The 19,724-nt window shown below is 49.4% G+C and overlaps 6 protein-coding genes across 6 annotated transcripts; 2 read left to right on the forward strand and 4 right to left on the reverse strand.

Moving 5' to 3' along the window:
• Positions 1-624: 624 nt before the first annotated feature.
• On the forward strand, positions 625-4,497 carry AtWU_10138 (GRAM domain protein; the record flags this gene model as incomplete). The annotated part of the gene is made up of 3 exons (XM_035505243.1): positions 625-1,067; positions 1,152-3,733; positions 3,785-4,497. The coding sequence occupies 3 exons, from the start codon at positions 625-627 to the stop codon at positions 4,495-4,497; spliced, it is 3,738 nt and encodes a 1,245-aa protein (XP_035361136.1).
• Positions 4,498-6,803: 2,306 nt separating this feature from the next.
• On the reverse strand, positions 6,804-7,836 carry AtWU_10139 (uncharacterized protein; the record flags this gene model as incomplete). Its single annotated transcript, XM_035505244.1, has 2 exons — positions 6,804-7,157; positions 7,468-7,836. 2 exons carry the CDS (start codon positions 7,834-7,836, stop codon positions 6,804-6,806), a joined length of 723 nt encoding a protein of 240 aa, XP_035361137.1.
• Positions 7,837-8,101: 265 nt separating this feature from the next.
• AtWU_10140 (C6 finger domain protein) lies at positions 8,102-9,166 on the reverse strand (the record flags this gene model as incomplete). Its single annotated transcript, XM_035505245.1, has 1 exon — positions 8,102-9,166. One exon carries the CDS (start codon positions 9,164-9,166, stop codon positions 8,102-8,104), a length of 1,065 nt encoding a protein of 354 aa, XP_035361138.1.
• A 554-nt stretch (positions 9,167-9,720) lies between these two features.
• AtWU_10141 (RTA1 domain-containing protein) lies at positions 9,721-10,489 on the forward strand (the record flags this gene model as incomplete). The annotated part of the gene is made up of 2 exons (XM_035505246.1): positions 9,721-9,892; positions 9,957-10,489. The coding sequence occupies 2 exons, from the start codon at positions 9,721-9,723 to the stop codon at positions 10,487-10,489; spliced, it is 705 nt and encodes a 234-aa protein (XP_035361139.1).
• Positions 10,490-12,224: 1,735 nt separating this feature from the next.
• Positions 12,225-14,263, reverse strand: AtWU_10142 (uncharacterized protein; the record flags this gene model as incomplete). Its single annotated transcript, XM_035505247.1, has 4 exons — positions 12,225-12,997; positions 13,055-13,129; positions 13,184-13,567; positions 13,624-14,263. 4 exons carry the CDS (start codon positions 14,261-14,263, stop codon positions 12,225-12,227), a joined length of 1,872 nt encoding a protein of 623 aa, XP_035361140.1.
• A 739-nt stretch (positions 14,264-15,002) lies between these two features.
• On the reverse strand, positions 15,003-16,250 carry AtWU_10143 (aldo-keto reductase; the record flags this gene model as incomplete). Its single annotated transcript, XM_035505248.1, has 6 exons — positions 15,003-15,298; positions 15,357-15,551; positions 15,604-15,717; positions 15,768-15,905; positions 15,955-16,033; positions 16,092-16,250. 6 exons carry the CDS (start codon positions 16,248-16,250, stop codon positions 15,003-15,005), a joined length of 981 nt encoding a protein of 326 aa, XP_035361141.1.
• Positions 16,251-19,724: the final 3,474 nt, after the last annotated feature.

Raw genomic sequence — 19,724 nt, forward strand, 5'->3', positions numbered from 1 at the left:
TTAAGATATATTAATTATTAGAGATCTAGAAAGCAATTCCAGGGGAAAGACGACAGAGTATATGAAGTTACAGCTACAGAAGAACCTCTTATCGTAATCGTATCCCTGCCGATCGGAAATCCACCTTGTAGATATACCTCCCCCCAGCGGAGAAATACGAGCGGAAGAGGTCACCGGCGGTAATGCTCCGTTCACCGTCGATGGTCTGGCAGCTTTGCGGAGTTGCACTTCGAAGCGCCTTCGTTTCGCTTTCCTTCTCCTCATCGTCATCTTTACCCCTTCCTCCCCCCCCCCACCCCCCATTTTCTTTTTCCCTAACTTATCTTTTTCCCTAAATTCTTCAGCAGTAGGGAAGTGAGAGGAAGGACATGCTGCGGGCTCTGCGACCATCTAGACGCAGTTAGACCCATCTTTCCCCTCTACGACCCTCCTTTTCTGCTGACGTTACCTTACTTTCTACATACAATGCATTGCTAGAGACGTCGACCGGTTCTGACCTCTAGCATGCGCACTGCCGTTACTATCCAATATCCCCTTGAACTCTAAATCAATTGTTCATTCACTTTCGTTTCTGCCTCTACCCGTCCTCCCCTCATCCCCCGCTCCTCCATTCGCTCATCCACCATGGAGGCCAACCCGATCCCCGAACCCCCGCCGGTTCCAGAAACCGATATACCCAGCATCAGCAAAGTGAATCGTACCAATACCACTCCGGTTGATCTGGAGACAATGGGAAGTTCGTCCCGAAGCAATGGGCGCTCCTCAATCGACTCGACCTCCGACAGACCCAAGTCGCAAGCCGGCGAGGCTGATTCCGCCAAGGCAGGCTCCAGCGGATTTTCGAAGCTTTTGGCCGCTCGACGGAAGAAGAAGAAGGATAAGAACCAGAAGCAGTCCGATGAATCGTCCACCCAGCTGGAGACAGAGAGTAGCAAGGATGTCCAGGAGAGTCGTTCAACAGAGTCGCGCGACGGCCTTTCCACCACCTCATCAGTGGGCCACGAGAACTTGAGCCCCCCGGACCATGACACTGTCAACTTGCTGACGGACGACTCCGAACCTGACAGGTGAGTTCTGAGTTCATGTGTTCCCATTCCATTGGCACGCCATCAGCGAGTCAAATAGCATGACTAACGTGGATTGACCCAAAGAACACCCCCTCTTACATCTCACAACTCCCATGCTGGCTTTTACACCTCCTCCTCCCCCCTTATAAGGACCACATCGGTAGACGAGACGGAAGAAGATGGTAAGGGCGACGCTGAAGCTGCCGCTCCCGAGTCGCAACAGGAGACGCATGGCTCTTCATTAAACGTGCCATCGGACCGCGGGAAGAAACGAGGCATCTCGCCCGGACGTCGCTTCAAGAACGCCTTCGGTTCCAACCCGGATAAGAAAGCCTCTAACCGCGATCGAGCAGAATCTACTTCTAGCTCCAAAAGCAGTAGAAGAGGCAGCTTATCAGCGAAGAGAGCTCAGACTGTTGCCGAACCGCCCCCGCCTTTGCCAGCTCCCATTCGCACCGATCTCAAAGAAGACAAGCCTCTCCCTTCTCTAGAAATTCCCGCTCCGAGAACACCCCCGCATACCGCCATTCCGCACCCGCAGACCACCGTAACTCCTCCCACCCCGAATACCGAATTTCCTAGGCTTTTCACTTCGCCAGACGTAACTAGGTCGCCTGATTCTATCCACTCGAAAGATTCCCCAGCCGGTATCATAGTCAGCCCTTCGGGGAATATGATCTCCCACCGGCGTGTGCGGTCCGCCTCTGCTGCGAGCCACAAGCCCAGCAAGCTGTCGAACTCCATATCTGCGATAGGACCGACGATTGAAGAGACCAAAGCGAGCGCAAAATCACCGGGGCCCATGCAAACCGGGTTCTTCTCATCCGTCTTTTCCGCCGCACAGAATGCAGCCTCGACTTTGAGCAGTAGTCTCAACTCTCAGTCAAAGGGTCGCAATGTTGCGCAAGGAGGATTGAATGAATCTGAGAGTCAGCCTTCTGCTGAGGGAGCGCCAGGCCCCAGCCAGCCCATCAACAATAAAGCAGAAGAGAAAAAGCCATTGGCCGTCGATACTCTGGGATCTGGAGACCTGGACTTTAGCCATCTGGATATCGCCATACCCCCCGGTGGTTCTGTCTCCACGCCGGATGGCGTTGTGATCACCAAACCAGACTTACCCTTGGAGAAGCGCAAAGTATCGCAACGTGATGAAGAAGCAGCCAGACTTGAGGATAGTCGTGCAGCCCGAGCAGTCACAATGGCCTACGAAAAGCCCTCGGAGACGTCGTTAGTCCCTTCGACAGATGACGGCCTCGACCTACAGTCCAGTGCTTCTTTTACGAAGGAGGGCGCTGGCGACCAAACTCCACCAAGTGGCAGTATACTCGATGGGGAGATCGGTCATACTCGGCCCTATCGAAGCGGAAGCGTGCGAAGCCGGCTTGCCCGGCGCCGGCACCGTGGGTCTTCAGCAGCAACTACATCGACACTTGGTGCAATTGGTGCCAGTGCTATTGCTTTGGGTGCCCCGGCTGCCAATGCCAGCATGCCGCGATTGACTGGCTTTGCTGTTGCCAGCAAGAAGCGAAACAGGGACTTTCATCAACTGTTCCGCAGTGTGCCCGAAGACGATTACCTGATCGAGGACTACAGCTGTGCCTTGCAACGAGAGATCATCCTAGCTGGTCGAATCTACATTTCGGAAGGCCACATCTGCTTTTCCAGTAATATTCTGGGCTGGGTGACGACCCTTGTAATTAGCTTTGACGAAGTCGTGGCGATAGAAAAGGAGTCCACTGCGATGGTGTTCCCGAACGCCATAGCTATCCAGACGCTACATGCTCGGCATACGTTCCGCAGTCTTCTTAGTCGAGAGTCTACCTATGATCTCATGGTTAACATCTGGAAAATCAACCACCCTTCTCTCAAGAGTTCTGCCAATGGAACCAGGGTCACGGACGGCACAGGAGACAAGACCGAGAAGGCCGGTGATAGTGATGATGAGAGCGAGGAAGAAGATGAGATCTACGATGAGGATGAAGAAGGCGACAATGCTGATAGCCTCTTCGAAGCTGCCGGCGCCAGCGTCAACGGGAGTGACAAGTCCATGCCTACCAAGCCTGTTAGCCGCAAGGCATCGGGCGCTCTTGCCAATGCCAATGGGGCTGGGCAGGCCGGAGCCAACTCCAGCGGTGATGGAAAAGGCAGCAAGTCTGGCTCACCCGCTGATGGTGACACTGACTTCCCTGGCCCGCCAACTCATCCTCCCACCGAGTATACTGATCCTGCAGGCCAGTACGATAAGGTGGTCAAGGATGATGTGATCCCAGCGCCTCTCGGAAAAGTCTACTCTTACGTGTTCGGAGCGCAATCTGGTGCGTTCATGACCAAGTTCCTTGTCGAAAATCAAAAATCGGGAGAGCTCCAATTTGAAACTGGAAACAAGGGTCTCACCAACGACAGCCGCACACGGAATTATTCGTATATCAAGCCACTGAACGGATCCATTGGTCCCAAGCAGACAAAATGTATCAGTACTGAAACGCTGGATTTCCTTGACTTGGAAAAGGCCGTCCTTGTTACCCTGGGCACCCAGACACCCGACGTCCCCAGCGGTAATGTCTTCCTGACCAAGACCAAGTACCTCTTCACATGGGCGCCGAACAATCAGACACGATTCCTCATGACGTGTACCATCGAGTGGTCGGGAAAGAGTTGGCTCAAGGGTAGGTCTACTGCGTCAAATGACCCACTACAGCTGTGCTAACAGAAAGCAGGTCCCATTGAAAAGGGTGCGATTGACGGTCAAACTGCGTTTGGAAATGACTTGGTTGCCGCCCTCAAAGCTGCGGTTGTTCCTCGTGGCCGCACGGGTGGCGGTAAAGGCAAGGGTAAGGGACGACGCAAGAAGAGCGAGGTCGCTCAGGAGGCGGCGGCTGCTGCTGCCAAAGCAGCGGAGGAGGAACGAGCACAGCAGGCGAATTCCTGGGGAGTTTTGGAGCCGATCCATGGAGTGCTTGGACCTGTTGTGGACACGGTCAAGCCTCTTTTGAGCGGAAACGTCGCCATTGTACTAGTCGGCATTCTGCTCTTCTTGCTCTTCTTCCGACGCCCGTCCCAGCCATCCGTGGTATCCCACGACATCGGATGCCCTGGTTACTCTTTACCCCAGCGTCTGGCCGCGTATGAGGAAATGTGGCGGCGGGAAGAAAGCGAGCTCTGGAGCTGGCTAGAAGACAGGGTTGGGATGGACGGACTAGCCATACCCACCGTTAGTCGGTCGACGGGCTCTCGGACACAGCAATACTCTCGCAAAGTCCAGAGCGAACGTGCGCTGGCCAGCAAAGTCAACGAAGAAAAAATGTCCGACCTCGAGATGGACCATGCTATTCGCACTACGCGTGAAAGGCTCGATACTCTTGAGAAGATCCTCCTCGACCGGCGATCCCAGCCTGCAGCGGACCAAGCAGTCTTCCACAGCGATCTGTAAGGCCGAACCACCAAAAAGCAACAGCCCAATCTCATCATAGAGAATCGGGCAAAAGCATCAAGCTATATCCACATTGTATGGTGACATCAGCATCCCATACATCCCTCGTTACCACCATTTTCATTTTTTTCCATTCTATCTTCCTTCCTCGTCTTGTCAGCGAGTTGCGGTGTTTAGGGCGGTTACATTCTCCCCTTTCACGGTATTCCTTCTCATCATACAGTCGGATTCAAAATTCGAGCATCAATCTGGGATTTGTATGCTTAGTTTTTTAAGTATCCTGAGCGAGACATTTGTTTATTCTATCATTTCCGTCACTCACTCTTTCTCTTTTTGTTATTTCCTCTTTTTTTTTTTTTTTTTTTTTCCTGTCTCTATATACATATTCCTCCCCGGTCTGAACTGTGTGTGACTACTACTACTACTACTTTACTTGGCTCTACGGAAAAGGAGAGAGAGCATTTTGTACATGAGCACCAACTATTTACATGTCTATATATATATTATTTCGAGTCATTACTTTCATTACTACCTTTTATGCATTGTTGGGTTAGTTTGATTAGACCTGTCATTCGGTATATATATAGCGGCGTAATGGTATCTGAAGTAATGTACAGAGTACTGAATATGGGGTGTCAGATTGACACATCCACAGAAAGCAGAAAGCCCGAGTATATTCAAGCAGGGATTCGTTACGAGTTAGTTCAATGGTGCTCGAGTGCTGCGTCGCTGATCTTAAGCTAGTAGCTACTAACTTGTATACCAATTAGCTTCTAACAAATATGTAGAAGTGACTCAGTATACATATAGGTTTTATGAGATCGCAAGTCAGTGGTATCTACTCACGACCTCCCCCCAAATACAAGGAAGCTACATTCTCTTAACCTAGTGTGCGAGATAGTGAAGTTCTAGGATTTCAACTTTCTTGGCCCCCCCCCAACACTATTGAAGAGGGCTTTGTTACTTCCATCTGTACTTTCCGAACACTTCAGAATACTCTGTGCTTTACCTTCGTTTTTTTCTTTTCTTTTTTTGACCCTGTATCAAGACGCAATCACCCTTCTCACCCCCGGCTCGCGCGAGCGAAGAGCGGTTGTTCACCTGTTCCCTCCATCAGGGTAAAACTAGAAAAGGGTGAGCGTGTGGGTGGGCAGAGAGGGCTTGTGAACTTCAAGTACGTACGGCTGAGCGGACGGAAAGATCCTGTCTTTTCCACACCCTTTGGTCGTATGTACTTGATGTAAATGAAGAAGTAGAGGAACATAGTCAGATTATATTAAGCCAATATGGAGCTTTGGAATTTCTCGGCTCTGATCGAGAAATTGCGTTTACTATCTCTAACATTCGTTCGTCCGCCCTCTGTCCTATTGAGTAAACAAACTGGTACAGGCCGGATAAGATAAGATAAGATATAGGATTATCATGATGGGGAGGAACTGGCAGCTATACTGAACGCCATCATGGGAGGAGGTTGAAAGGTTCTAGTATAAAACAGGCTGAGGCCGGGTAAGATATAAGATTGAAGTACGCGATAAAAGCCATGTATGTACCTGTCTCCGATATGACTCAGGAAGGACTGGTAGGATCTACAGCCTGGACTACCTTGCCAACTAACAACAGATTCCCAGGGGAACCCGCATGCCAACCTGCTTGTCGATCTCAATGACCTTAAACACCGGGGTTGAGCAAGTTAGTAGTGAGGAAGAAGCCCAAGCCCAGAGTCCCGAAGTGAAAGGTGGGCCGTAACTCACGCATCTTTTCCTGGCGTCGTTGGAAAACCGCGTTCAAGGGACCTTTACCATCTTTGTATACCCATGGGTTAATCATTTCCAACCAGTCGCCTGCAATCTCATGCCATTCATCAGTATTATTCCATTGAATTTCCATGTCGTTACTTTTTTATGTCAAAGGCAATGTCGTAGTCCGTAGCATTGGTGTCTAATGGAAAGTCATGATTAATAGGGAAGGTCACGGTGCTCTGTAGTTGGTTGTCAGAAAGTGAGCAAAGCAAGGTAAGATTGATTGCCTGCCTACATTCGATGCTTTTCTACCATCCCTGAAATCGTGTCCTAGTGCCGAACCGTTGTCTTTTGCCGACCCAGAAATCCTGCCATTTTGACTGGATTTGAAATTTCCACTCGACACGGGCGACGGGGGGGCTGTTCATATACTAATTGCACGTCACGAATGTTAGTGTCTGTGGTATTGCACTGATAGTAAAATGAAAAGGGGGTACTTGCTTTCTGGTAGATCTTAATTGTTGCTGGGATGATCTGCGAGTTGGTAAGTCACAAACCTATGATTTTCTAATCCAAATACGAGTAGTACGACGAGCATATCTTGAGATCCTCATTCCAGCCAGTGACCTCCAGATGGGCTTGTCTAGTATTCAAGGCTGTTTCAACCGCTCGTCCACATGGTATGTCGAAGGTAACCTGTCTAAGGGCTTTTGCCACGCGGCGTGAAAAGCCCACCCCACCTCCCTCGTAGCCAGTGAGTCCCTCTAGCTTCCAGTCTTTATTATTCCCTTTGAGAATCGATGGCTCTAGAATCTTACGGTAGAGAATATCTTGGTGAATCAAGATAGAGGCTGTGTGGCCTGCAGGAATGGGGGGAATAGACTGCGGTTTAGCATTTACCCACTGGCCCTGCCAACCCTGCTGCAGGTCTCGTATATCACGTCTGAATCCTGGCTATCAACCACATGGAAAATAAGTGATAGGATGGGCTGCTCAAGAAAAGTTCCCGTGCAGGTTGCCATGCGGAACTTGCGCGGCGTGAGGTCGATCTGGACTCCAGCCTGCCGGGGCAGTGTCTTGTTCTTGATAGTTGCTAATGCATGTCGGATGCGATTGAAACGGGCATTGAATTGTTGTTTCTCTGATCCCCTGGGAAAACACCTCGGTTGCTTTCTTGATGCGACTAAATCCTCGTTCAAAAAGCCTCTTCTGTTCCTCATCGGTGTCATACCCACTCAGCCACCATTTGAGCTTTTACATCGAACTCCCGTCCACCGAGAGAGAAAGCAAGCACAACCCATGCGACTTCAAAGTCACCATCCGTCCGATCTGGGGCACTGTTTTGGAAAACACAATCGTGCTCTCCGGGCTGAATATGGAGTTCTTCGCCGGCCCGCGCTCTGGCCATTACTTCCTCGTATGTGCCCGTAGCTTGTGCCCAGTTTGATTCCCTGTGAAGGTGGATGTTGTATGCGTTGTTTGGGAACTGATATGTTCTTCCTGGACGATTGGATCTCTCGGAGCTTCCTTCGATTACAGGCAAGACGAGGTCTACAGCCGGCACCAGCGCGGTGCTTGCTCGGGGCATTGCCGTCAGCATTTGGTCCTTGACAAATACGAAGGCAGACGGAGGTATTAATAGTAAAAAATAGGCTCGCCTTCTCCCCAAACTCTGTTCAAGAGTCTCATCTAGCTCCTTCTGGCTACAAGAGACAAACAACATCCCACCCCATCGTCCAGCCATACTCAATCTATTAACCAGGCTTCTGACATCGCCCAATCTCTGGAATTCATATCCAGTTGGAGCTAATCAAACAGTAATGGAGCTCCGTTGTCTGGAAATGATTATGAGTCTCAATCCTGCATTAGGTAGATGGTGACGATCTCAACATCTGATTCGGCCACGCCATCCACTCATCCCATTCCGGGCCTAAGTATCCCGTAACCTCTCGAATGATAAACGCCCCCGAATCCCCAAAAAGCCAGATATCCCTAAATAGATGCAACGTACACGCATAATGTGCAAGAATGACCATCGCCTCTGGCCGTCTCTGCTCGATTAACTCCGCAAACTCTATCCTTATTAAGATCGGCCATGTCGTCACAGCATTAATCCCGACATGCAACTCGCTCCGGTCCTCTATCACCTTTAGGCATGACTGTAGTGACTCAATCGCCTGTCTATAGATATCTGTGAGTTCTTTACCAAGATTCGCGCGGTTAATCAGGCTCAGCAAGGTCTGGCAGACGGGCCCGAGGTGACCATTGAATCTGTACAGGTCCGTGCCTATATTGAAGGATGAGGCAAGAGGCGTGTCCTGGATCATGTGCCATGATTCATCAACTATAGTGCGGACGCCGTAGTAGAGGCGGAAAAAATGAACGAAGCGATCGAGAAAATTAGCAAAATGACCTTCGCGGTAGATAAGTGTGTCGCAGAGTGTGTGGATACCCAAGCTGACGGCAAAGACAAACAAAGGGATGCAGGTCTCTTGTGTTACCTGAGGAGATGATTCTTTGAAGATAGATAATGCCTGGGTTTGCAGTTGGGCTGCATGATAGCGATAGTATTCTCGCCGATCCGGCCGTGTAGTACTTAAGTGCAGTGCACTGAATGCGAGCAACTCGTTAACAAGATATGGCGTCGTAACTAAGTAAGCCACATCATCCGCTAGCCAGGCTATAGACCTATTTGGGTCGAGGACGGTGCGTATTTGCGTGTGCAAGTTATGGAACAGTTCGACATGGAGCATGTTGACGGGTTGATAACCTGCAGGGCTTTCCAGGGGGGTACCGCCAGGAGCAGGAGTCGTTGGCAGTGACTGAGCTCTAGCTCCCAGTAGGGGGGTCCGCCTGGTGGCACTCAGCAAGCGACTCCCGTAGTCGCATACCAGCCCGGCGGTGGTGCAATTAGAGCAAATGGGCTGCATCTCATCGCACTGGGGAAAGTGTTTATCATCCGACGGGCACAGCTAGAACTTAAACCGAGGTGCATACCTTGACATGGCGCCGCTTACACTCGAGACACCCGTTTCGAGATTTCGTATGGGTTCTTCGAGCCATTTCGAGTATGCGTCTTGCTGGCGGCAGTATGGGTGGCAACAGACCGGTAGGTTGGTTATTATTATTAAGCAATCAATCGATATGCTGGCGCCTATTGTGTGAGACAGGGCTCGGTCGAATGCTTCTTCTTCTCATTTGCCTTCAACAGTTCGAAATGTGTTTCGTGTGTAAAAATAGCCTTGGGCCTGATTCTATCACGGTGGGGTGCAGATTTCGTAAGGTGATGAGCCGGCGAATAGGAGCGAGAAAAGTCCGCGTGTGCACGGACCAGCCCTTTTATCATTACCTATTCGGGAAGACCTGCCCTCAGGTCGTCTAGATGCTAGATGGACTGAACTGGACTATATAGAGGAAACCAAGTCTCACACAATGTAGACAACTTCCACCCTTCACAGTAAAATCTATCATCACCACCGCTGTCATGGCGAAACTCGAGCCCTACAGCGGCGACTACTATCTCTGGGAATATGTCCCTTCTATAGCTGCCTCAGTCATTTTCCTCCTCCTCTTCCTCGCTCCCACCCTCTTCCATGTGTGGAAAGCCTGGAAAACGCACGCACGATTCTGCATTCCCTTTATCCTTGGTGGTGTCTGTACGTATCTTCTTGGCCCACTTTCAATCCGTCTTTTGACCGAACAATCATCTAATTCGCGCAGTTGAAGTAATCGGCTATGCCTTCCGCGCCGCCTGCACCAACGCGACTGCCAACCTCATCCTCTACATACTCCAGAGCGTCCTTATTCTACTAGGTCCCGTTCTCTTTGCTGCAAGCGTCTACATGGTTCTCGCACGTTTAATTCGCAGCGTTGGTGCTGAAAAGTACTCCTTAGTCCGCATCAGCTGGGTTACGAAGACTTTCGTCGCGGGTGACATTGTCTCGTTTCTGGTTCAGGGCCAAGGCTCAGGGTTAATGGCTTCGGACGGATTGGAGAATATAGCAAAGGCGATCGTGATCTGTGGACTTATGATCCAGGTCTTTGTGTTCGGGTTCTTTATCATCACTTCCATGGTCTTTGAGAAGAGGATGAAGCGCGCGCCGACAAGTGAAGTGCCTTACACTCATCACCTGTATCCGCTGTACGCGGTTAGCTGGCTGATAATGATCCGCTCAATCTTCCGGGTTATCGAGTATGCGACGGGGCAGAAGGGGTACTTTTTTGGCAAACGAATGGCCGCTTTTCGTGTTTGATGCTGTGCCGATGGTGAGCGTCATGGTTATATGGGGATATTGGCATCCCGGCACAATCCGGCAGGAGCCTGCGAGAACGCGTATTCTAAGTATGGAGAGTTATCGGAATACAGCGTAGGCTTGCACGCAGGTGATCTTCCTATAGAACTTTCCGTTTGTTGGCGTTTGGGAAGCAATGTTCGAGTCGCCGTCCCTTCTTTTACATAACAGTTTTGTTCCCTTTTCTTTCCCTTCTTCTTCTCCATTTGTTTGAGCATTAGATCTTTACTTTCATACAATCCGCCCCTACAGATATTGTCAACCTGCGTGCAGGAGGATTGCTGCACATTACTAGTGGAAACTTCTGTAACCGTACGCACCGTATATAAACATCCCGTCCCGGGTAGAGATATTATGCCTCTTCGTGAGGTTTACTACCACCTAGTCGGAGTCCATGGGAATGTGATCTCGGCTGAGCGCAGACAACTGTTCGCCAGATGTCATCATCGCTTGGTAGCCAGGTGCTATGTTATTACCTTTAGCGAGAGACCTACTACTACCTGCATCGGTCAACAATAGCTGAATGGGTAGTAGACACGCACCAGTTCCTCTCGCACTGGAGACTGATCTAGTACAGAGGCCCCGCGGAGTCATTTTTTTCATAGTGTATCCTGCCCATACATCCATGGCTGAACTTTCTATCCTTTCCTATAATATCTGCGTGTCCATTTGCATGACGACCCTTCTTGAACTGACGGTTTGGATTGTGCATCGCATTACTAGTACTACTAGACGCCGTTTCATAGTAAGTAGTAGTATATCACTGATATTTCAAAATAAAGAAAAGGTGGAAACAACCTTGCGAAATCTGAGTATTAGGGCATAAACAGCTATCAAACCAAACAACAACTAAGCCATATCGTACGGCCAGCGCAGCGACGATGCAAATGCTCGCCATTCATCAGATAAGACGGAAATAATCACGCTTGGCAATCAAGAAATGTTCAGTCATCAATGAAATCGGAGGGGACCTTGACTGCAGCCCTCCGGTGATAGCTCTCTCACATGTTCGACCCATTCAGGGATGTTGTCGCGGACAAATCGCCGGGCAGTCCCTTTTGTCACGCCTTGTTCAATCAGGAACTGCACATGCTCTTAATCTTCTTCCACCAACTCGAAGTCAAGGCCATTGGATAGATAGGGTTATCTCACATGCCATACGCCAATCGGCCTTCTGCTTCTCGTCAGTCACTTGGAGTTCGTGCCATTCAGAGTATATCCTGACAGCATCATCTCGAGGCCCAGAAATCTTAATTCTCTTCTTTGAGAACATGATGTTGTCTACTTTATTTAATTTATTTAATCCAATTACTTTTATTAATAATGTATATATTCTTATATATTTCTTTCTTTCCTTCCCATATGATATTCTAGTTTTGTTACACTAAATAGATCATGTTTGAACGGCTCTCACATTGTTGATTATAGAAAATAACGTCTGTATAGCTGCATATACATAGAATGATAGTAATACAAAACGGCATCCATCAAATCATCTATGACGATTTCAAACCGAACATCGTGTTTTTGTTCGGTGGAAGCAGATATATAAACAGAAATAAAAGGGCAAGAGAAATAAGGATGCTGGGGATATCATGAATAATAAGTAACATATATGGGGTCATCGTAGAGGTCGTGAAACGTGTAAGCAAATTAAAGTGGATGTGCGCGTGCTTTTGAACTGAAAAGCATCATCTTATGATTCATACTCGTCTTCTCTCGGCTGTGAAAGTGACAGCTTTCGCTGAGAAGAGATAGAATGGGAACGTGACACGCCGCTATTCTCGGCGTTGCGTCTCTCTTCTTCTTTCCGCTTCTTCTTTCGGATCTTCTTCATTGCTTCTTCGGTTAGTTGCTGACGGAAGAGGCGCTCGACGACATCTTTCTTGCGAGTCATGCGGTCGCCGATCATGATCAGGACACCGCCGGTGATGTTGCAGCAGATAGAGCAGCAGAGGATGACGGTAGTTAGGGCGAAGGGGCGCACGTGGTAGCTGATGGCCCAGGTGCAGGTGCCTAGGGCGATTTGGAATAGGGAGTGGCAGTCAAGAAGGACGACGATAGCGATGAGGAGGCGCATGGGAAAGGCGTAGTGGGTGAAGGTTTCGTGGGGTTTGTAGAAGGTGTGGGATTTGGAGAGCTTATTTTGGTGGTGGATGAGCTTTAGTTGTCTCACGGGATCGAGGACGGTGAATTCGTATTCTTCATCCTTCGGGGTGTCGCCGAGTTCGACGTCGACGTCTGTTTCTCGTCGTGACGGAAGGTCGTTCTTGTTCTTGAGATCGGGGAGGTGTCGTTTGCGCCGAATCTTCCATGTCAAGGACGTGTATCGAGCTACGAAGATCATGTGGTAGGTGTCGATAGCTCGAAACGGGGCCAGCCCGTCACCCATAATTGCGAAGAGGGCTACGAGGACGTTATCGATGACATTAATAATGTAGGATTGCCTGCCTCCGACGTTGATCCAGCCTGATAATGGGTTAGTGTTCTGCTCGATGATTCGCTGGGTGAATTGCAGTCACGTACCAATGAGGAAGAGTACCCAGGCAAGACCAAAAAGTGTGATGAGTGTGGCATATAGAGTAACCAGGAATCCAAGAGCTGCGGAAAGGAGGTCAGCAGCATATACCGAGAGTTGGAAATGTCGTCGCTCACGCTTTGATACATATTTTCTAAACCCCTTCATCGAACGCTTAAACTTTGATCGTCGAGAATGCAACATGTGCCGGACATGGTCATTAAGCTCTTCGATTTCTTCCGGGCTCCAGCCCGCAAGGTTGCTGCCCTCAGGCAGCACAGCAAACCGAGGCTCCTCCCCCTCGCCGATAACGGACGTAAGGGTATGTTCCACGGATGGACGAACTTCAGGCTCCTTTATCTCATCCGCTCGTTCCTCGTCACTCGTCGATTCCAGTTCTCTCATAGGCGATGGCGGTGAGAGCGTATAAGTCTGGTTGCGATTCAACAGAGGCCCTAGGTTAGGAATGAACAAGGAATTCTGAACATTCGTGAGGGTAGATAAGGCCGATATTTCCGGATCTGAGATACATTAGGCTACTATACCACGAAACCATTTGGTGTGATGGATAGCTTACCGATGACATCCAGAACATCCACAATATGAGACCGATATTCGTCGTCCACCTCATGGTTTTGAGCCGGAGCACTTCCACCAACCGTCGACGCGCGATTCCGCGTGAAGCGGTTCACACCAACTCCACTAGCCCATCGCATGGGGGTTCGACTCCCCCGTCTCGGTATCTCTGGTAGCGGAGGGACATCTTCCGGCATTCGTTGGTTTGATGCGGAGGAAACGATGGGGCTCGACGCCTCCTCTTGCACCGGGCGCATCTGGCCGCCCGTGGTCACCCGTGCCAGAGCAGCCGGGTTGGGTGTAGACCATCGCCCAGGTCGGGGCTCCGAGTTGCTGCGACGGCGGTTGCCCTGCCATGACTCGTCTTCTGCGGAAGCTGCTGGGATAGAAGGAAGAGGGGACAGAGCGACTCCAGGAGTTCTGCTGGTATCGCCATTTTGCTGCGATTGCTGTGATCGGGGGGTGGATAAAACGGCTTGCTCAAACGAGGGCAGGCGTTGGAGGCGAATGGACGGGCGGCGAGAACGCAGCGAGGCCGCACGTTGTCGGGGGTATGACGTCGGTCCGGGGGAAGGCGTGGCCGACGGTGGCTGGCCTTCGTGGGGATCGGGCGAGCCGTTGACGGGCTCGATGGGGTCCATTGAAGACGGCGTGCACGAAGAATCTCACATGGACGATGAGGTTTTCTCGGAGGGAGGGAAAGGAAAGGAAAGGCAAAAATATTCAAGAGGCGAAGGATGGAAAGTGAAAACGAAAGGGGCCGCAAAGGCTAATTTATCTATTGGAGGATGGGATTTGCTGCCAGGAAAGGAAGCTGCCGTGGTTACGTCGTGACTAAGCCAGTCAGCATCACCACCTTCCTTAGTTAACTGACTAGTAGTTAGTTTCCAAGTGGATTCGTCGATCCTCCAAGGCTTGTCGGGGGTCTTTCTTGTTCCTCCAGTGGATGAAACTTGCAGCTGTGCGCTGTTCTTTCACAACTTGGTTTATGCATCGGTGTATACATTAACCTGAATTTTAATTCTGTGAGCTGCAATCCTCTGAAGCACAAAGATAATAAATTAGTCAGTTCACCAACTTGGCACCGTCCAGTCCAACTGCGGTCTAGCCCCCCGCGGACTGCCTTGGGCAACAACCGTGCGTCTCCCATTGCTGGATCACCAATCGTCAACTCTTTGGGCCCTCTCGTAATCCTCCACTACTGAATCACAAAGGATTTCATAATCTGGCATTGTTGCATGAGTATCGGTGCTATATACAAATTGTATACTCATTCAATTCTCTACTCCTGCAATAGCCTGCAATCCTCAAAAATCAACAGAAGTTTAATCTGGCTCGACAAAAAATATATACATCCTCACCCAAAAGACCCGGCTCCGCTTAGTGCCCAACCATAGCCTGGTGTCGCTCATTATATCTATTTCCCTGCGGCTTGGCGGCATCAATGATCTTGCGCATCTCTGCTTTCTCCTCATCGGTCAGGTCGATCTCCCGAGAAGCCCAGTTTTGCTCCAATCGGTGCGCCTTGGTTGTGCCGGGAATGGCAATCATGCCTTGAGCAGCAACCCACGCCAGGGCCACTTGGCTGATCGAACAGCCTCTCTTGCTTGCGATTTTCTTGATCTCATCCACGATCTTCTTGTTGGCGTAGAAATTTTCACCTTGGAACTTGGGGGCTATCCGCGTTTAGTAGGCATAACTAAGAAGTAATCCTGAATGGGCAAGGCAACTTACAACCGCGACGGAAATCGTCAGGCGCAAAGTCTTCGGGCGTCCTGAAGGGAAAGTCGTCCACAAGCCAGCCGTGTCCCAGAGGACTGTAGGCCACATAAGCCACACCCAGTTCCTTGACGGTGTCGATCAGACCGTCCGTCTCGTGCAGGGTCTCAAAGGCTGAGTATTCGGCTTGGACGGCGTCGATCTTGGCAACTGGGAAAGGTTAGATATTGAACAGTGATAGAAGTCAGACGGTTAAACGAACTGGAGTTGGCTTTGCGCAGAGTTGCAGCAGAGCATTCCGAAAGTCCGATGTATTTGGTCTTGCCTGCCTTGCGGATCTCATCCAGAGCTGGGATGGACTCCTCGAGAGGGGTGTCTGTCTGGGGTCAGCCAGTCTGATAAAAGACATGAGTGAATATCACGTACTAGGATCGATACGGTGGAGGTAGTATAGGTCAGGTGTGAAGCCTAGTCGTTCAATAGTTCCTTCAATGTATTCCTTGATATGGGAGGCAGAGTTGGTGACGGTAAAGTCTTCCACTCTAAATCCGCACTTCGAGGCAACTGCATCGGTCAGTACCAGATTGTATTGTTGGGTTACGCATTTACATACTGAAGATCTTGTCGCGCACATTGTGCTTGCGAATGAAATCTCCCAAAAGTTTCTCGTTCACGCCCGCTTGGTAAATAACCTGAGTCCATGGGTTAGAGCTTCACATCTTACTCAAAGAGTTCATGGGCTAAACTCACAGCTGTATCCCAGAAAGTGCAGCCAAGCTCGATAGCCTTCAAAAGAACCGGCTCTGCTTCTTCAAGACTGAGGTTGTAGCCCAAGCCGAAGCTGAGACCCATGGCACCGAAGCCAGGCGACGGAACCTGAATGTCTTGGAAGGGAAGTGTTTTGACCATGTTGACGAGGAATCTCGATAGTGTAGCTTCCTTGAACTGTGTGTAAGTCTTGAGAATTTGAGCATGCTTCGCAAGTAGGGAAAGCAGTTCTTATAGAAACAGCTGTAGGGTCATGACATCGCCCATGGCTCTGCTTCCGGGTGGATCCTGGACAGTCCGGCACGGGCTCGGAATGGACCCTTTCTTTTTCCCGAGTACCCATTGTAGTAATTGATTCGCAGCTTGGGATTCGAGTTTACACTGATGTGTAAAGTTGTAACTTCTCGCCTCCAGTGTAGTCTCATACTATGGTACCACAGATCGCCTATGCGGGCAGCTTACACGCTAGCAGTGGGGAGTATCAAGTTGATGACAGCTTAACTCCCCCAATATCCGTTAACTCCGACAGAACCGAGAATATGTCCATATTTTGTTAGGAGAGTGAACCACCCAGCTTAAGATCATGATGGAGATTATGGAACTGAGACATATTTCAAAAGCATGCTAAACCTCTTTCTGGTTCAGCGCATATGCAAGGGTCAGCATTTAGTTTCCACTCTAGTGCCGATGCGGGGTCCAGTTCCGTTCTCATCCACTAATGTTCGAGTGGCAACTCTCATTCCGACGGAGATTTAGGTAAGTCCTATAGTTCTGACTGCAGTTCTGCGAATACATAATGAGCTCGCCGCCCTATGACGAACGTAGATATTTCTGAGTATCCTATGAGGGCTTCAGCTTACCAGGCCGTGATTCTTCCTGTACGCATCAAGTTTTGAAAATCACTACAGCGTCTGAAACGAACATTCTCGGCCAGCAATTATGGTGTGGTGGATGTCAGGATCCAGGTTCGATCTGTGAACCCACCCAACAGTGTATCCGGGGACCGAAGAAGGGCTTCATATATTCTCGAAAGAGCCGAGTGGTGCACTTGGAGGCTATAACATTCTTCATCAGCGATTCTTCCATCTTGGTCAGAGATTATGCATTGAACAGCATCCCACACATGTTTTGCAGTGTACTATGTGGTTGTCAACGCATGACGCGGCCGCTTAATTCTCCAAGAAGGCGCACATAATGGAACCTCTAGACTTGGGTAGTTATCGCTATAGGCCAATCAATGCGCACAGCTTTGAGCTGACAATTTCGCTTGGTGCAGGGAATAAAATCCCACGATCAATCGATCTGATAGCAATGCAGAAACTTTGGTGTGTCCTCAAAGTTGCCTTGCTGGAACGGAATAATAAAAGTGTGTATATTGAGGAGTTACTTGCTCGAATATCTTTCAGAGTGCCATGCGGCCGGCCTGTGACTTTTCTTGAGCACGTGGTAAGGCACGCAGCACACAATCCCCCCATGAGAGCTAACCAAGGTTGGCTTGGATAGTGACCTGATCAGTACACTTACAGTTGAACATTTACGCTCGCTTTCTCGTTCCCGACGCGGATCTCCTGTGTGTTCCTATCGGAGATTATGACATGGTCTATTCCAAAAGAACTGTCTCCGTTCATTGGATCTACTTTGTATAATCCTAGGCAGGTTTCTACAAATAGTCCGTTGCAAGATCAGCATCGCATTTATAGTGCATATGAAGACGTTCTAGTGGACAACACACAGCATCGATGGCCGAAGATATCCCCACAACCAGACTCCAAGCTGTCGCACAGCTACCTAACCATGTCACCTAATCAACAAGTGTTCGACCCGCTACTCTATATCAGCAATAATCTGTCGCAGTTCATTGATCTTCTCTGCCTCTGCAGGGTACTGACAATACTGTCTTTCCTAGAGGCATCCACTAACAATCCTCTGTTATTGTCCAGCGTTGAATTTGTCTACGACCTGACCGCTCACAGGACTTTTTGCCAACTTCTACAGTAACTCGCTGAGAACAATTGACGACTCGAAGAATATATATTTTAATGAGCAGAAGTATGCGGACATGCTTCCTCGGCTTTCATCGAAGATGCTCTCGTTATATGGGTACTATAATGCCCAAGTTCGGAAGATTGGGCAGTAGTAGATGTATAGATGTTCTATTAATATATCCAGGTAGACCCACCCTCTCGTGAAGGACAAAAAGAAATTACTTTCGAGGCCAACGAATGAAACAACGGCAGAAGCAAATATGCGGACGAGCTGCCGATAAGCACACTATCTTGAACGCTAACCTAACAACGGAGTACAAGTAACTAGGTGAAAGGTTATCGGAAAAGAAGATCCTTGAGTTTATTCCTATGATATGCTTCTTTTGCTACCAGCTGCTGTAATTCCCAGCGATGTGGTAATCATCAAGGAATCGAGGTATTGAATGGTTTGGTTCTTACCCGTGCAAGGAAGTATAAGACTGCAGTGTAACTGGAATGTCATGAATGATATAGAGATGAAATATTACTACCGGATTTGTTGAAAGGATCCGAACAGTGGGAGGGGTAAAGAGGGGAGATTGAAACTAAAGGTTGCATGTTGGCAGGCAGTACCAAACAAATTGCTCCAAACATGCTGACAAGGAAAGAAATTAATGCCAAAAAAATATTTAATTAGTATGGTGATATGATAAGTCAAAACAAATAACCATCAAAGATAGGATACTCAGTGTTGATGTATGTTCGCATTGCGCGCAAAAATATATATCCCCTACTCACCAAAACACAGGTCGCTAATACTTCGAGGCCAATTATGGAACTTCCCGGGCAGTTGCAGGTAAGAACATCATGGAGATTGTTTGGGATTGGGCGGGAATCGGGCGATTTCGTGGAACGGAAATAGATTGGTTGAAGGGTGATTGACGGGGTGCGTCATGTGCTTGATGTCTCGGCTGCAGGGGGGAAAATCGGGTTTGCAGGATGCATACAGGAGTGACAGACTACAATTCTGCAGTTGATTGATCGAGCTTTCACAGACCCCATGTTTGAGCTACAAGAAAAAGAAAATGGGTGATGACACTCAAGGAATTGAAGCCTCAATTGGGTGAAATATTGCCGGTACTACTACGACCATCATCAACAAACAGGGGAGCAACTGATTGGGACGAAGGGGGAACTGCCGGGTGGAAATGGATGGAGTGGCGATGACGGGAGAGGGCGATCTGGCCAGATACAAGTTGGTTGGCAAGTGGGGATGGGGCTCGCGGGCAGCCTGACTAATGCTAAGGATGAACTGGCGACTGCAGGTCAGTTAGTTAGTCAGTAATGATACCATTGTGTTGTAAATTTGAGGAGGTGTATTCCCTGCAAATCATTGCCATTATTTTTGTTTTATTTTTTTGGGAGTGTAGTAGAATTTCACGTGGGAGGGAAGTTGTTCAGGAAGCAACGATGTTTCTCCCCAACAACCACTAGTGTTAATCGAAGAAGGTTCATGAAGGAGTGAGTCAACAACCGGTGATGTCAGATCCCCTGCAAAGGGCTCCAGCTGCTCCATCGCGTCTAAACTGCTCCAGGGAAGGTGCCTGAGGGCCGCCCAGACCGCCGGACGGAAAGTCCACGTCGGGCACCC

Source organism: Aspergillus tubingensis, assembly GCF_013340325.1.
Source record: "Aspergillus tubingensis WU-2223L DNA, scaffold_12, whole genome shotgun sequence".
Taxonomy (NCBI): domain Eukaryota; kingdom Fungi; phylum Ascomycota; class Eurotiomycetes; order Eurotiales; family Aspergillaceae; genus Aspergillus; species Aspergillus tubingensis.